A 16,491-nucleotide genomic window follows, 5' to 3' on the forward strand; every position below is an offset into this window, starting at 1 on the left:
GAAATGATATCACATGATTAGAGATGTAGAGATCTAGTGAAGCTTTCAAAGCATTGTACGAGTCCTTAGGAAGATGTGCCTCCCCCAACCCAGATATACCAAGGGTACATCTGTGTACCAAGTCATTTCAGCGGCCCAGGTGTTCCAGAGTTATGTTGTAACACCCACCTATAGAGACACCCAAACCCCAAGGGGTATTAGGGGTGTGTTATCCCTACAGTATTTGTTTCCAGAGAGTAAGTAATCTGTGTACCAAGTTTGGTTGAAATTTTTCAGCGGTATTTTTATTTATTTGAAACCACCTTTTTTATTTTTACAAACAGCCCAATGCAGTGAACATATCCAACACATCCTCCCCCTCCTATTTTCCTCACAAACACTTTATGAGGTTAGTTGGGCTGACAGTGACAGAACTTGAACTCACAGTCTCCTGCTTTACCTGGTGCTTTAACCACTAGACAAAACTGGCTTTTCATTAGAAGTAAAAGGTTGCAACCCAAAAATCCCACTGAATATGCTATATTCAAGTGAAAATTGATATAAAACCCCCGCATAGTAAAACTGGTTTGTTTTGTGTTTTTTTAGTGCAAATGGGAGAAGACGTGTTTCTTTTGTGAAGATAGGGCAATCTACATTTGTTGATTATTTTGGTAACTGCCGTTAAATTTCTTATCATCAGTGTGAGAAATCATTCTAGCCTGAGGGAAGGCACAATACAGCGAAGGTGTTCTCAATATCCAAGGTTGAGAAGTGAAGACCATTACCAAGTAAAAATAGGGGGAGGAACATAATATTTAATCCTGTTATACTTTGCAGCCTGAATTGCTAGGTTCAGAAGTAAATTTCACAGGATTTCTTGTGTCTGCAATAAAATCTCTCTCTCTCTCTCTCTCTCTCTCTCTCTCTCTCTCTGTGTGTGTGTGTGTGTAGGTGTAAAACTGAGCCTTATCCTTGACCCTTCTAGACAGATTTATTGCTGTACTTTGGCATGCAGAATCTTATCTAACCACTTTCCACAGCACTGTAAATTAGGGTTCTTGTTACTCCCATAGATGCTAAATGACATGAATTCATATTTAACTTAATGAGATCATCTTTTCTGAATATGATTCATCTTGCACATATAAGATTAATTAAAATCTTTTAATTACATTTACAGAGAAGATATTTAATCATAAATATATTTACAATAGTCTTGGCTTTGTCACTAAGCATTATTATTTCAGTCCTCATTTACTTTTTTGTTGCTTTTACTTTGCAAAACTCTTTCAAATAACTTCACTGTTTTTAATCATGTTTCTATTCTTATTTTGAACCTTATTCTTAATACATAACAGTGCAGTGAAACGAATTAGTGAGTCAAGACGAAGTCTGTGTGTTTGTATGTGTGGTCCTGTCTTCATATTCAGAAGAAAAATTTTCATTTCCAGATTTTAATTAGCTCAAGAAGAAATATGTACAACTACATACTTTCATGTTGGTCCAAAGATTTCAAATGAGATATAAAATAATATATAATTTTGAGTTTTCTAAAATACGAAGGCAAAATATGTAGTACTGCAGTTGGAAGAATTTCAAAAAAGGACAGTAAATACTTTCAAAACACAGGCACACATATTTCTTCAGTTATGCTGAAAATTTCAGAACAGATATTTGAGATTGCATATTTCATAAATCCAAGGCAATTTTTTTGGAGTTTATTAAAAGCAATTATGTACAGAAAATGGCTAAAATGGGTTGAAATTACCAAGAAATTATTTTGCTTTTATTAGAAATTAAGTCACTTCCTCCAATATCAAAACTGTTGATACCACATTTGAGTTAGAATCAACACAGAGAAAAATAAAAGCATGGCAGTGAGAAAAAAATTAAAATCTTCAGAACTAATGTTAGTTTTTTATGTTATCTTGCTCCTTTATTCATAAATGTTAAAAACAAAGCAAAGCAGTAATGTTAATATTTATGCATTTATTGTTTTCATAAATTATACAATATAATAGCAGAGTTGAAAGGGACCTTGGAGGTCTTCTAGTCCAACCCCCTGCCTAGGCAGGAAACCTTATACCGTTTCAGACAAATGGCTATCCAACATCTTCTTAAAGACTTCTTAAAGAATGTTGGGGCATTCACAACTTCTGGAGGCAAGCTGTTCCACTGATTAATTGTTCCAACTGTCAGGAAATTTCTCCTCAGTTCTAAGCTGCTTCTCTCCTTGATTAGTTTTCACCCATTGCTTCTTGTTCTGCCCTCAGGTGCCTTGGAGAATAGTTTGACTCAATCTTCTTTGTTGCAACCCCTGCGCTATTGAACACTGCTATCATGTCTCCGGTAGTCCTTCTTTTCATTAAACTAGACATACCCAGTTCCTGCAATCGTTCTTCATATGTTTTAATCTCCAGTCCCCTAATCATCTTTGTTGCTCTTCTCTGCACTCTTTCTAGAGTCTCCACATCTTTTCTACATCGTGGCGACCAAAACTGAATGCAGTATTCCAAGTGTGGCCTTACCAAGGCATTATAAAGTAGTATTAACACTTCACATGAACTTGATTCTATCCCTCTGTTTATGTAGCCTAGAACTGTGTTGGCTTTTTTGGCAGATGCTGCACACTGCTGGCTCATATTTAAATGGTTGTCCACTAGGACACTCCCTCTCACAGTTAATAGCAATAATAATAATAACAGTAGACTTATATACCGCTTCATAGGGCTTTCAGCCCTCTCTAAGCGGTTTACAGAGTCAGCATATTGCCCCCAACAACAATCCGGGTCCTCATTTTACCCACCTCGGAAGGATGGAAGGCTGAGTCAACCCTGAGCCGGTGAGATTTGAACCGCTGAACTGCTGATCTAGCAGTCAGCCTGCAGTGCTGCATTTAACCACCGCGCCACCTTGGCTCATTACTATTATTGAGCAAGGTACCACCTATACTGTACCTGGGCATTTTGTTTTTCTTGCCTAAATGTAGAACCTTACTCTTTTCACCATTGAATTTCATTTTATTAGATAGTGCCCAATGTTCAAGTTTGTCAAGAGCCTTCTGTATCTTAAGCCTATCTTCTGGAGTGTTGGCTATTCCTGCCAGCTTGGTGTCATCTGCAAATCTGAAGAGTTCCCCATTTATTCCCTCATCCAAATCATTGATGAAGATGTTGAAGAGTACTGGGCCTAAAACAGAACATTGGGTACTCCACTGCATACTTCCCTCCATGTAGATGCAGTTCCACTGAGGACTACACGTTGAGTGCAGTTGGTTAGACAGTTACGAATCCATCTAGTGGTGATGCTGTCTAATCTACAACCTATAACCTACAACCTACATTATGATCTAAAGTTTGCAGCATTAAAAGCATAGTTTTAATTTTGTCACATGTAGTGGTCTTGTAAACATGCTAAATCATATTTGAATAAATATAATAATAGTTTTGCAGAATTAAAACACATTTATTAATGAAACCTGAAGCCTTTCTTCTAGGTATTATGGATAAATCAACAGAAAAACAATTTGGAACTTTATTTTTGTATATGGTGACAGCTAAAAGGATTGAATATGTCAAATATTGGAAAGTAAAAGGAAAACTGACAATGGAAGAATGGATTTTGAAACTGACTGAATTGGCAGAAATTGCAAAATTAACTGTATCATTTAGAGACAACGGTTTGGATAAGTTTATAAGAGATTGGAAACCATTTGCAGAGTTTCTGCAAGTAAATGTAATAATAGATTGTTAACAGGACTTTGGAGTTTAATACATTTTTTGGGTCAACAGTTAACAGCTTTTGTACAGTAAACAGATGTTGGGTCGATTTGACTGACAGATAATAGATTCTTATATTTGAAATATTTGTTAAGAGAATGCGATGTAAAATTTATTCAGCATAGATGAAAAATGTATAACTATCTGTAGACTCGCAATGCAAGGAAGCAAACCTATTAGATTTGTGTAAGATACAGGTATGAGCATTCAACTAGAGTGGAGTTAATATGTTTATTGTTAATGTTATATTTGTTTTCTATATATTTTTCTTTTTTATGTTTTGTTTGTAATTCTGGTTTTGTTTTTTCATTCTGTATAAAATATATTTTTTATAAAGAAGTGCAGATTATAACCCTTACAAAAGTGTGATATTATCATTTGCCATTAACTAGTCATAGGCTCCCTGGTTCAAAACTCCCCACTAACTCAGCCTCCCAAAATCATATTCATTGTCTATCAGCTGATTTTCAAAATGAATTAGGACTGAAAACTTGTTAATTTAAGTATACAACAGATAATAGAAGTAATGTCATAAGTGATAAACTTCAGATAGGTAATAAATTCTCAAGCACAGTAGTCGACTATGAGTTCCTATGTGCAATTCTAATACTCAAATTATGACTTTGCACAAGGGAAGTATCAATAGGAGATAAGACAATATCTAAAAATAAGGTTTTGTGGGCTAAAAAACCACTTAAATTTAATCCCTTCATAATCAGATTTTTTTAAAAAAAAATTAAGACTTTTCTTGACCAAAAACATAATGTAGATAGTTTTATTATTATATAAAGTACAAAAAACAATTAAATGGTAAACAGATACTAAATTCTGAAAACATTTTGGGGGGAAAATAATTTTTAATTCTTTAAAAAATGGAAGGAAGACACAAATGCAGCTCTAATTACCATATTGCTTGCAAACCAAATGTGACCTTTTTCAGAGGACACTACTTGGAGATGTGTCCAATTGGATGTTTTCTGTATTTCCTGAATAATTAGTAATCCACAACTGCAAAATGCTTGACAATTAATACTTTTAAGAGACATTATTAGATCAAAGGGCATCAAAGGACAAAAATTTTGAATCTTCTTTCCTTCATAATACAGTTGAAGTTATTAGTTTTCTTCTTAGCAATAGCAATAGCAGTTAGACTTATATACCGCTTCATAGGGCTTTCAGCCCTCTCTAAGCGGTTTAGAGAGTCAGCATATTGCCCCCAACAATCCGGGTCCTCATTTTACCCACCTCGGAAGGATGGAAGGCTGAGTCATCCTTGAGCCGGTGAGATTTGAACAGCCAAACTGCAGAACTGCAGTCAGCTGAAGTAGCCTGCAGTGCTGCACTCTAACCACTGCGCCACCTCAGCTCTCTTAAACAATGGTATTTGGACAGGATGATTTATAATTAAAAGACTGTAAAACTATTATGCCTAGTAATTACTGATAAAATACAGTTAATCTTTCATGAATGTATTTAATACATTTAAAATCTATTATAAACTATTTTCCATGATATATTCCAAAGTTTAACCATACAGTTCATTAAATTTCTCGTGCAACACAAGATTCAGCAGTCCATCTGCATTTAAAAGACAAATGCCACTCTTTTGAAGACAGCAAAGTCTACATTTTGGACAGAGAGGACCGCTGGTTTGAAAGAGGGGTCAAAGAGGTGATTGATCTCAAAATTAAACATCCCTCTCTCAAAAGAGGGGAAGGGATACAACATCGTCTATGACCAGCCTGCAACACAGTCCTTTCAGCAGTTCCAAGAAGGCTCCACACCCATTTGCACTACTTGGGTAACCCTGAGGACGCAGATAAACCTCCAAGAGGCCACAATAACACTCTAAAAGAACGACTCTCTAAAACTATGACCAGCCATCTGCAAGAAGTATAAATCCTGCCATTTCCCACCAACCAGTCAAAGCTGAAGAAGCTTCTTGGATGAGAAGCGAAACGTTTTCAAAGAAAAACAAATATGTCTAGTTGCCTCTTGAAAATAGCATCTTTCACATAACCATGAACTGGATGACTGAGAATCTCCCTAGACATGCATCACTACTTTCCTTTCATACAGTTAAATTTGAATATGTAGCCGTTTTCGCTTCAAAAAAGCAAGATCAAAATATATGCTTTAGATCATACTACTAGGAATGATTTATTATCATAAAATATTTTTATTCTGCTAGTTTCTATTAGTTTGCTAGTTTCTACTAATTTCACAAGATTGAAAGGGGGGCATGCAGAGCTTTGGGAGGCTTGTAGAGTGCTCCTGGGGGTGGGGGCGAAATGAGCAAAAACGGCCCCTTTTTTGCTCATTTTTGCCCTCCCCAGCCTCCAGGAGCGCTTTGCAGGTATCCCAAACCCTCTGCATGTCCATTTTTGCAAAGGGGGTGGGGTTAAGGTAGGCCAAAAATGCTGCATTCAGTGTATAAGACGCACCTAGATTTTCATCCTCTTTTTGGGGGGAAAATGGTGCGTCTTATGCTCCGAAAAATATGGTAGCAACACAGTTGTTAAGTGAATCTGGCTTCCCCATTGACTTTGCTTATCAGAAAGTCGCAAAAGGTGATTGCAGGACCTTGGAACACTGCAACTGTCATAAATATGAACCAGTTGTCAAGTATCTGAATGTAAGTCATGTGACCATGGAAATGCTGCAATGGTCAAAGTATGAAAAATGGTTATGTCACTTTTTCTATTGCCATTGTAACTTTGAACAGTCACTAAATGAACTGTTGTAAGTTGAGGACTACCTGTGCTACTCTAGAAGTTTTTGTATATAATTGCATTGTGTGTGTGTGTGTGTGTGTGTGTGTGTGTGTGTGTGTGTGTGTACTTCTCTTTTGTCATATTTTCATCATATGCTAAATAATAATTCTGCTAGTGGCACCTTCAAATGTATTTTTTTTCCAAATTCAAATGTATTTGAAGGATGCTTTAATAGCAATAACATTTAGGCTTAAATATCACCCCATAGAGCTTTACAGCATTCTCTGGATGGTTTACAATGTAAAGCATTATTTGCATATTGCCCCAAACAATCTGGATCCTCATTTTATTGACCTTGGAAGAATGGAAGGCTGGGTCAACTTTGAACCCCGTTAGTATCAGACTCCAGGCTGTGGGTAAAGTTTGCCTGAAATACCGCAGGAGGGCTCATTTAAAAATTCTCTTCCCACTACCTAATCTTGTGTAGACATATACACACACCTATTCCCCTATAAATCAATACTTAACTTCTGAACTCATTACTACAAGATGTGTAGATGGATATGAATTTTCATGGCCTAGGAGGATAATTTAATGGAGTATGCATTGTTTAAAAATGTATTACGTAGAAAAGATTTAAATTTTCAAAGGGCATGTTTTATATTTTGTATAAAAGCTCAATTGTGAAATAGAACTTTGCAGAACAATTCTACATGTCTAACGAGATATCTCCAAGCATAATGGAGTTAAGCTAACTTACAGGCAAATGTGTATTCAGAATGCTTCCAGATGTGTTGATTTAAATTCTAAATTTTTCCTGTAATTATTTCTGAAAATAGCCTGGAATCACAACTTGCAACTAGTAAGGTATATTTAAAAGGAATAGCCATTGGGTTCAATTTATGAGATAATTTTACTAATTTTTACTATTTTTTATATAAAAATAAAAATAATTTCAGTTTTCTATGAATAACTATTATACTTAATTTCATCATCATTCACACAGCACACAGGAGTTGTGGTGGCACAGTGGTTAGAATGCAGTATTTCAGGCTATTTCTGCTGACTGCCGGCTGCCAGAGGTTTGGCAGTTCGAGTCTCACCAGGCTCAAGGTTGACTCAGCCTTTCATCCTTCCGAGGTCGGTAAAATGAGGACCCAGATAGTTGGGGGCAATAGGCTGACTCTGTAAACCGCCTAGAGAGAGCTGTAAAGCACTGTGAAGCAGTATATAAGTCTAAGTGCTATTGCTATTATTCTTTTTAAAGAAATGCAGTGCAATTACAGAAGCTGAAAGTTTTGTTCTATAACTACTAAACTGGGTGAGAAAAAACTTGTTTGTACTACATAGTCAGAATTCATTCAGACAATACAGATAGTCCTCAAATCAAGACCATGTCTGAGATCAAAACTTCAGCCATTAAGTAATGCAGTTAAATGAGTGAAGCCTGATTTTACAACCCTTTTTACTACAGTGAAATCAAACAGTTTTTAACCTGGCTTCCCACACTAACCTTGCTTGTTGTAAGCCACCTGGGAAAGTAACAATGGGAATGTGTTACCATGGAACACTGCAACCATCATAAACACATGTCAATTGCCAAGTGCCCAAACTTTGACCATGGGGACACTGCAATGGTCATAAGTGTGAGGACCAAATGCAACTTTTTCTGCATCACTGTATTTTGAAGAGTTCTATGGGAAATGTATGTATAACCGAAGAAGAAATGAAAGGTATCACCACCCTTTGGTTAACAGTTTCATAAGATATATTTAAAATAATATGTGATCCAGCATTCAAGAGGAAACCAGGTAACTAAAATACAGGTGAATCTTTGACCTTCACCCACAATTGAGCCTGGGATTTTGATCATACATCATTGAAGTCATAAGTCAAATCACCACATGACTGGACTGGATTTTAAAAACCATTTTTACAATGGACATTAAGCAAGTTAATATGGTAGAAAATAAAATTCTATTTATTTATTTATTTATTCAAATAGGAATAAAGCTTACCCAATGGGTGGTTTTTTCCACTTAAATGGCAAAAAAGTCACAAAATGTGATCATGTGACTACAACCAGTCTAAATGTGAGTCAGTTGTCTAGTGCCTGAAATGATTATGTGACCACCGGGATGATGCAGCAGTTTTACTTTTGAGGATGAATCATAAATGCTTTTTTTCAAATGGCCATTAGGCAACAGATCATATGTCGAAGACTACTTGTGTATTTTATAGAAATAAAGGGCATTGTGGCTGCTTTATTTTACTATTATAATGATGAAACTAATCAAAGGGTCAAGATTCTGCTTTGAAATAAGCCTCAATGATTTCATCGTGATTCTTCATACATGAACCTGATTGAAATTTTGGTTTCTAAATATACAATTTTAATAACAGGCAATTTCCAATATATTTGCATCATTTTTAACACAGTTGTTGTCCAACTGATAGGCTTGAAATCACATTCTATCCTGGCATCACTACAATTGAAGAATGATAACTGGGAAGGAAGCACTATTATTCCAAAGAACAGAACCACCATATTCAGTAGGATGACAATGTTATCTCTTCATGACAGATGTGCATCCTCATTATGTAATTACAGTGCACAATTAAAATTAAATTAAATGTTGCATGTATTTGTATGTTTTTCGGGTATTCGGTTCACATTACTGAGCCAACTTTACCATTCACATTCATGAGATACTTGTGGATTATTTTCCTAATAATAATAATTCCCCACCCGAATGATGAATGTTGCGTTTTATTTTTACTTGCACTGTTTTCATGTTTATTGTTTTACTGTCTTGTATCCCCTTCCCTATAAATTGTAAGCTGCCCTGAGTCCCCTCAGGGAAAAGGGCGGCCTATAAATAATAAACTAAACTAAACTAAACTAAACTAATATTATAGTAAAAATGTGAGTTCAGAAAGTCTACAAAACATGAATTTTGCACATCCAATATCAAAAGAACAGAGGGTTTCTTCCTTACAGGATGAAAGTGCCAGTCTTGACGGTACATACAATGATTATATTGCTGTATGCTTTTGCATGTCACTTTTTAAAAAGAAATGTTAAGAACAGACAGGATTTTGCACTGTATTCTTTCACCTTCAACAAAAGCTTCCTTGAAGATGAAAGACGAGACAAAAACAGTACACCGTTCAATAGTAAACAAAAACAGAAGATTGTATCAATAGGCAAAGCCACCTTATGGGTAAATAAGTGGAGAAGAAATCAGAGACTTTATCTGCCTAGGTTCAAAAGTTTATATCCGTGACAGAACACAGAATAACAGAGTTGGAAGGGACTTTGTAGGTCATCTAGTCCAACCCTCTGCTCAAGCAGGAGACCCTATACTATTTCTGACAAGTGGCTGTCCAGTTTCTTCTTGAAAGGCTCCAGTGATGAAGCCCACAACTTCTGAAGGCCAGCTGTTCCACTGATTGAGTATTCTATTCTCGCTGTCAGAAAAGTTCTCCTTATTTCTAGGTTGAATCTCTCCTTGATTTGTTTCCATCCATTGTTTCTTGTCTGGCCAGCTTATTGTCATCTGCAAATTTGACAAGTTCCCCTTCTATTCTGTCATCTTAGTCATTTATGAAGATATTGAAGATGAGTGTGCCTAAGACAGAAACTTGTGGTACCCCACTGCTTACTTCCCTCCATATAGATGTAGTACAATTATGGGCTACTCATTGAGTATGGTTTGTCAGGCAGTTATAATTCCATCTGGTGATGATGCTATCTAACCTACATTTTTCTAGCTTACCAAGAAGTAAGTTATGGTCTACTTTGCCAAATGACTTATGAAGTCTAAATATATTATGTCCACAGCATAATGAATGAAATATGATTGATTTGGCATGATCTGTTTTTAACAAACCCATGCCGACTTCTAGTTAGAACTTTTTTTCTAGATGTTTGCAGATCTGTTTTTTGATTATCTTTTCCAGTACCTTCCCGAGTATTGATGTTAGGCTGATTGGTCTGTAGTTTCCTAGGTTCAGCTTAAGTTGTGTTCTAAATAGTAGAGCAAGAAAAAAAAGAAGTTGGAAAAACAAGAGATAATTTCATTTATGTATTTATATTTGTACAGTAATGCAATTACTGTATTAGTGTTTTAAACAATGAAAAATATTCTGAAAATGTTATGCATGAGCTCAACTATTGTGTGTTCCTTGTATTTTACTGTTTAATATTATATATTATTTTGGCTCAAGAATCCATTTAATTCCAAACCAAAACAGAGAAGACTTAAGACAGGGTGTCCACATAATGTCACAGACCAAGCCGCTACATCTCTCTTTGTGCACACAACACACATTAAAAGAGATAAGGCTTTGAATGCATGGTTGTGCTCACCATTTTAAAACCAATGATCTAATTGTAAATGCCCCTCGTTAAGAGCCTACTAAGTATTAGAATAATCCAAAATGTTGAAGTCTTCTTACATTTGCATACTGTGGAAAGTATCACTGGTGATACTTTCATTGTTTGCATATTAATACTTACTTGATTCCACAGTATGGCTTTTATAATATTTTATTAATCAAAACTCAATTGTAATACTTATTTTATTCATTTATATTCCATCTTTTATTATTTTTATAAATAACTCGAAGCACAAAGTTATCTAACATATCTTCCTATTTTCCCCACAACTCTGTGATGTAAGCTGGACTCAGAGTGTGTGATTGGCCCAAAATCACTCAGCTAAGGTAGAACCAGAACTCACAGTATCTGGTTTCTATCTTGGTTCCCTAGTGTTTTCTTTTTTCTGTTTTGTGACATGCTCATGCTAAAAATCAAGTAACTTCGAAGACATGTGGGTTAGACAGCATCACCACTAGAAGCATTCATAACTGGCTGACTAACCACACTCAATATATAGTCCTCAATGTAAGTAATTCTACATGGAGGCAAGTATGCAATGGGGTACTCCAAGGCCCTGTGTTAGGCCCAGTACTCTTCAGAACTTCATCAATGATTTAGATTAAGGGATAGATGGGGAAGTCATCAAATTTGCAGATGACATCAAGCTAGCAGGAATAGTCAACACTCCAGAAGATAGGCTCAAGATACAGAAGGATCTTGACACATATGAGCACTGGACCCTACCGAACAAAATGAAATTCAATGGTGAGAAAAGGCGGCTCTACATTTAGACAAGAAAAACCAAATGTACAGGTATAGAATATGTGGCACTTGGCTCAATGGTTGTAACTGCATGAGGGATCTTGGACTCGCTTCACTATGAGCCAGCAGTGTGCTGCAGTTGACAAAAAAGCCAACCCAAAAAAGCTGCATTTAACAGAGAGATAGAATAAAAATCATGTGAAATGTTAGTACCATTAAGAGCACACTTGGAATATTGCATCCAGTTTGGTCACCAGGATATAAAAAAAGGTGTTTGAGACTCTAGAAAGAGTGCAGAGAAGAGCAACAAAGATGATTAGGGCATTGGAAGTTAAAACCTATGAAGAACAGTTGCAGGAATTGGGTTTGTCTAGTTTAATAAAAACAAGGATTAGAGGTGATATGAGTTAAGGGGCTGCCACAAAGAAGAAGGGTTCAATCTATTTTCCAAAGCATCTGAAGGCAAAACAAGAATCAATGGATGCAACTAATCAAGAATCAACCTAGAATTAAGGACACATTTCCTGACAGAACAATTAATCAATGGAATGACTTGCCTTCAGAAGTTGTGGGTGCTCCAACACTGGAGATTTTTAAGAAGAGCTTGGACAACCATTTGTCTGAAACAGTGTAGGGTTTCCTGCTTGAGCAGGTGGTTGCAGTAGAATACTTCCAAGGTCCCTTCCAACTCGATAGTCTGATTATTATTTATTTCCTCTTTAAAAGCAGCTATTCCACATTACTCAAAACATAGTATCTAAATATGCTATGTCTACCACATTTCTGAAAAAGGCCCAATTTTCTTATATCTTTCTCAAGATGTATATACCTGTATAGTATGAAAGGGATATTTTCACTTTCTAAATAAAGTGAAAAAGAATCTACTAGTAGATTCTTATTAATGATTCTTAATAATTGTATGTTTTATTTGTACTCTTTCTTCCTTTAGTATTTGATATTTACTGTACAAAATAATATTTCCATAGATAAACATTTGCAAAACTATGTTAAATCAAGAGAAAAGATAGTTCTGAATCTTTTTTAAAAAAAATGGGAATGCATTTTGAAAATGCAAATACCTTCCCTCAAAACATTGCAATTTGGATTGAATTGAAATCCATAGAAAAAAATAATCAAACATTACTTTTTATTTCCCTAACATAAATTTACTTTTAAAAAGTATGCAACATTTGCTTCAGGGTATCAAATCTGCAATAAAATCTAATCATCCACTACAAGAACAAAACAGTACAGATCAGTGAATGATCTACTCAAAGTAGATCTTTAAATTCTGAAGCAATGAATATGTAGCTATTTTCCTCGAAGTTTCTTTTGAAAAAGAAAAGCAGATTTAGACAAATGATTGTTACTTCCATTTTGAATAAGTATACACTGACAGAATCACATTACACTTGGTTTTTCTTTTTTAAATTCTGGGGGGAAATGTTTCATATAACAAAAATCATCACCTTTTTCTATGGGTTGAGCTATACAGAGAACCACTTTTTAGTTAAATGTGTCCATCTCCAGCATAATAATTATAACAGAAGGTGAAAACAGCTTGCATTTACTAAGTGATAACCTCTTGCCATATCCACTTACATCAAGCCATGAAAAATCTTGTAGAAACATCTCATAAAATTTCTATTTTATTACTAATCTGGCAAAGCAAGGCTGAATAGACAGACTTTCAATAATAAAATCAAATACCTTAGAAGTTATTTGTGTATACCGTGCAATAAATTACTATTAGTAAAGGATTATCAGTATTCAGCCACAGAAAATATCCTACCAGAAAACAAATCGCTAGGTAAATCAAATAGGTATTTTTGATTGATTGAACAGCACACTAGTATTGAACTAGATGTTGTAACAATTGGCAATGTCTATGGTGTCACTTGTGGTTGATAGGGGAGGATCATATGACATCATACCTGTCTACTATTTAAAAAAAGGTAATGTCTCCTTCAAACTGATTTCCTAGTGAATTATTTGATATGCTTTTCTTAGCCTTAGAAATGCTTTGTCACAACATTCTTCAATTTCTAGGCAATCCTAGGGATTTAGGTTAGATTGAGAAGAGGGCTGCTTTAATCACAAAGAGATACTATGCTTGTGTGGATTACAAAGCACTACTTCTCAATTGTTTCGTAGCATTTATGACCCGACTGTGTAACAGTTTTTTATTGTAAAATACATATAGACTGCTAAGCTATCATGAACTCAACCTTGATTAATGAATTAACCCAGGTACCATATTTCCATGTTTATGCACAGCAGAACAATATTAAATTATCAAAAAAAATAATTTTCTGATTGTTTCCCACAGGGATGGGTAGAAGGTAAAATTTAACAAAGATTCTCATTCAAAATAGTTAAACAATAACAAGCAAAATAAAAATAATTTGCCATTGTCTTTACGCTGAGCCTCTTATAAATCAAGAATTTGAGGATGTCTTAAATCATTTTGGATGTCTGAAAAGTAATTAATTTATTTTCCTTAACTTTAAAAAATAACTATAACAATACTTGTATTACTCTAGGAAATATTGCGTTGCTGAAATAATGAGTTTATGTATAATTGAAAAGAAACAAATGAATAGATTCTATAATATAGCTCACTTGTTGCTATAAGGTTTTTACAAAACCTTTATAAAAAAGGAAACAAACCTAAAGGGAAAGTTTATAGAGGAAAAAGCTATGCATAGCTGTTCTGTGTTTCCTCGCATATATCAATGTTCAAATACATTACTATGATATCTGTTCTTATCTGGGCTCCATCAAGGAGATGGGAGACTTCTATTTCTGAAAACAAGAGGAGTGGCTTTAATTAAAATTAGAGCTGTACTGTCATCATATAAGATTCAAACTACATTTTGTAAATCATTTTTGAAACATGCAGAGTTTATCACACATGAACTTCTGCAGCTTAGTCCCTCACCAATGTATCAGGTTACAGTTTTCAATACTTTTCAGCTCCTTTGCAGTCTAACTCATATGGAGGCATCAGCATCAGGAATACTGACCTTACACACAGATTTTTGAAAGTAGTACAAGGAGGAACTTGTTTGAAAAAATAAAACTACGTACTCAGTTTTCACCATTAAATAAGGACCCTGACCCCCTTTTCTGGCAGAGTCCTTATTTTCTATCTCAAGTAAAGATACCACAAGAAGTCATAAGTTAAGAATTTTGGTTTGATATATATGTTTATGGTCTAACCCACAATGAAATGTTTATTTAGTACAGGTGAATAACAATGACACAGAAGGAAATGAAGGAAGGAAGAGACTGCTTTTGTGGGTTGCCAAAGGAGGAAACTTCAGTGCTTTCACAAGGAATAATGTTCATTTTTAATTAAACACTATATAATCATTCAGAAAATTCAGAAAAACAAATAGGATATGTAGATTATTTACCCCCAGCAACCTCAATTACTTTTTTTTAACTTCGCTAAATATTGTACACAAGTGCAAAGGTGAACTTTCTTCCCAGTGGCAATCCAGTCCAACAACTGTGTGATAGCTGATGAATTAACTTGAAATGTTATTTTGAATTAATTAATGAGGCTAGGGGGGTTATTAACTCTAGCAATGCCTATAAATGTTTAGTCACAGCTGAATGGGATGTGCTAAGTATTTATAAAACAGTAAAGCTAAGCTTTAATACATTAATTACTTTTAATCACTAGAACTTGTGAATGTTAACTATAATGAAAACATCTATGTATTAAGGCACAGCCAACGTTTGCCACTAAAACGTCTGGTTCTTGATTGCACTGTCCATGTCCTTTTTGTAATTCCCCAAATAACCAATACGAAGTAGTGACCGAGCAGTTTTAAGACCCACATTAAAAGGCTTTCCAGCAATCCCTTCCTTACAGGCGATCGCTAGTTCTAAATTAAAGCCATTAAGCCAGCGGCAAGAACGTCGCAAGTTGTCCTGTTAAGGTACACCGCAGCCATCACCGTTTCATTTCTCATCCCTTCCCCCACCACCACACGGAACCCTTTGTATATTCAATTGTTCACTCAGTGTCAATTGGTAGCATAATCCTATTCTCCAGGCAACAACAAAAACCCCAAGAAACACGCCTAGTCCAGGGGCACCCCTTCCGCTTCGACAAGGTACGCACCAACTGCACAGACGTCCGTGCAGTTCTTGCCCCTTACCTTAGTGATGATCAGAGGTTCTCCATGTTCTTTGCCGCCTTTTAATGTAAATCCCCAAGGAGCTCCGCCACTTAATTGTACTTCCACCAGCTTGTAGGGATCAACTCCTCTCTGCTCTCCTGTCGCCAGCTGGTGGGGGTGACCCTGATCCATAAACACTGCCGAATTCAGCCTCGGATCTTTGTCGGGACCTCTTTCCGGTCCGCCTCTGAAGTCCATATTCTCCATAGTCTCTCGAACTGCTCCCCCCACCACCTCCAGTTTCTTCCTAGTTTGATCCCACGCGCCGCTGACCTAGGAACCACATACCTCCCAGCAGTTTTTCAGGCTGCTCCCAGATGGGAAGGGAGGGGGATTGTAAACCCCTTCCACACCCTGGCTCCTCCTCTTCCAGAGTTCAGGCTCTCTTCTTTCTTTCTTTCTTTCTTTCTTTCTTTCTTTCTTTCTTCTTTCTTTCTTTCTTTCTTTCTTTCTTTCTTTCTTTCTTTCTTTCTTTCTTTCTTTCTTTCTTTCTTCCTTCCTTCCTTCCTTCCTTCCTTCCTTCCTTCCTTCCTCCCTCCCTCCCTCCCTCCCTCCTTTCCTTCCTCCCTCCCTCCCTCCCTCCCTCCCTCTCCTTCCTTCCTTTCCTTCCTTCCTTCCTTCCCTCCCCTTCCTTCCTTCCTTCCTTCCTTCCTTCCTTCCTTCCTTCCTTTCTTTCTTTG

The 16,491-nt window shown here is 36.0% G+C and overlaps 1 protein-coding gene across 2 annotated transcripts in view; it reads right to left on the reverse strand.

Annotated features, from left to right (window-relative positions):
• The window catches only part of SHROOM2 (shroom family member 2), a 169,007-nt gene extending 152,989 nt beyond the window's left edge, over positions 1–16,018 (reverse strand). Inside the window, exon 1 of one of the 2 annotated variants that reach the window (XM_032226217.1) lies at positions 15,791–16,018. In XM_032226217.1, the coding sequence (XP_032082108.1) occupies positions 15,791–16,018 (228 nt within the window). The remainder of the gene's footprint in view (positions 1–15,790) is intronic. The other variant, XM_032226218.1, reaches the window with a different exon arrangement.
• Positions 16,019–16,491: the final 473 nt, after the last annotated feature.

Source organism: Thamnophis elegans, chromosome 11 (assembly GCF_009769535.1).
Source record: "Thamnophis elegans isolate rThaEle1 chromosome 11, rThaEle1.pri, whole genome shotgun sequence".
In the NCBI taxonomy this organism is placed as follows: Eukaryota; Metazoa; Chordata; class Lepidosauria; order Squamata; family Colubridae; genus Thamnophis; species Thamnophis elegans.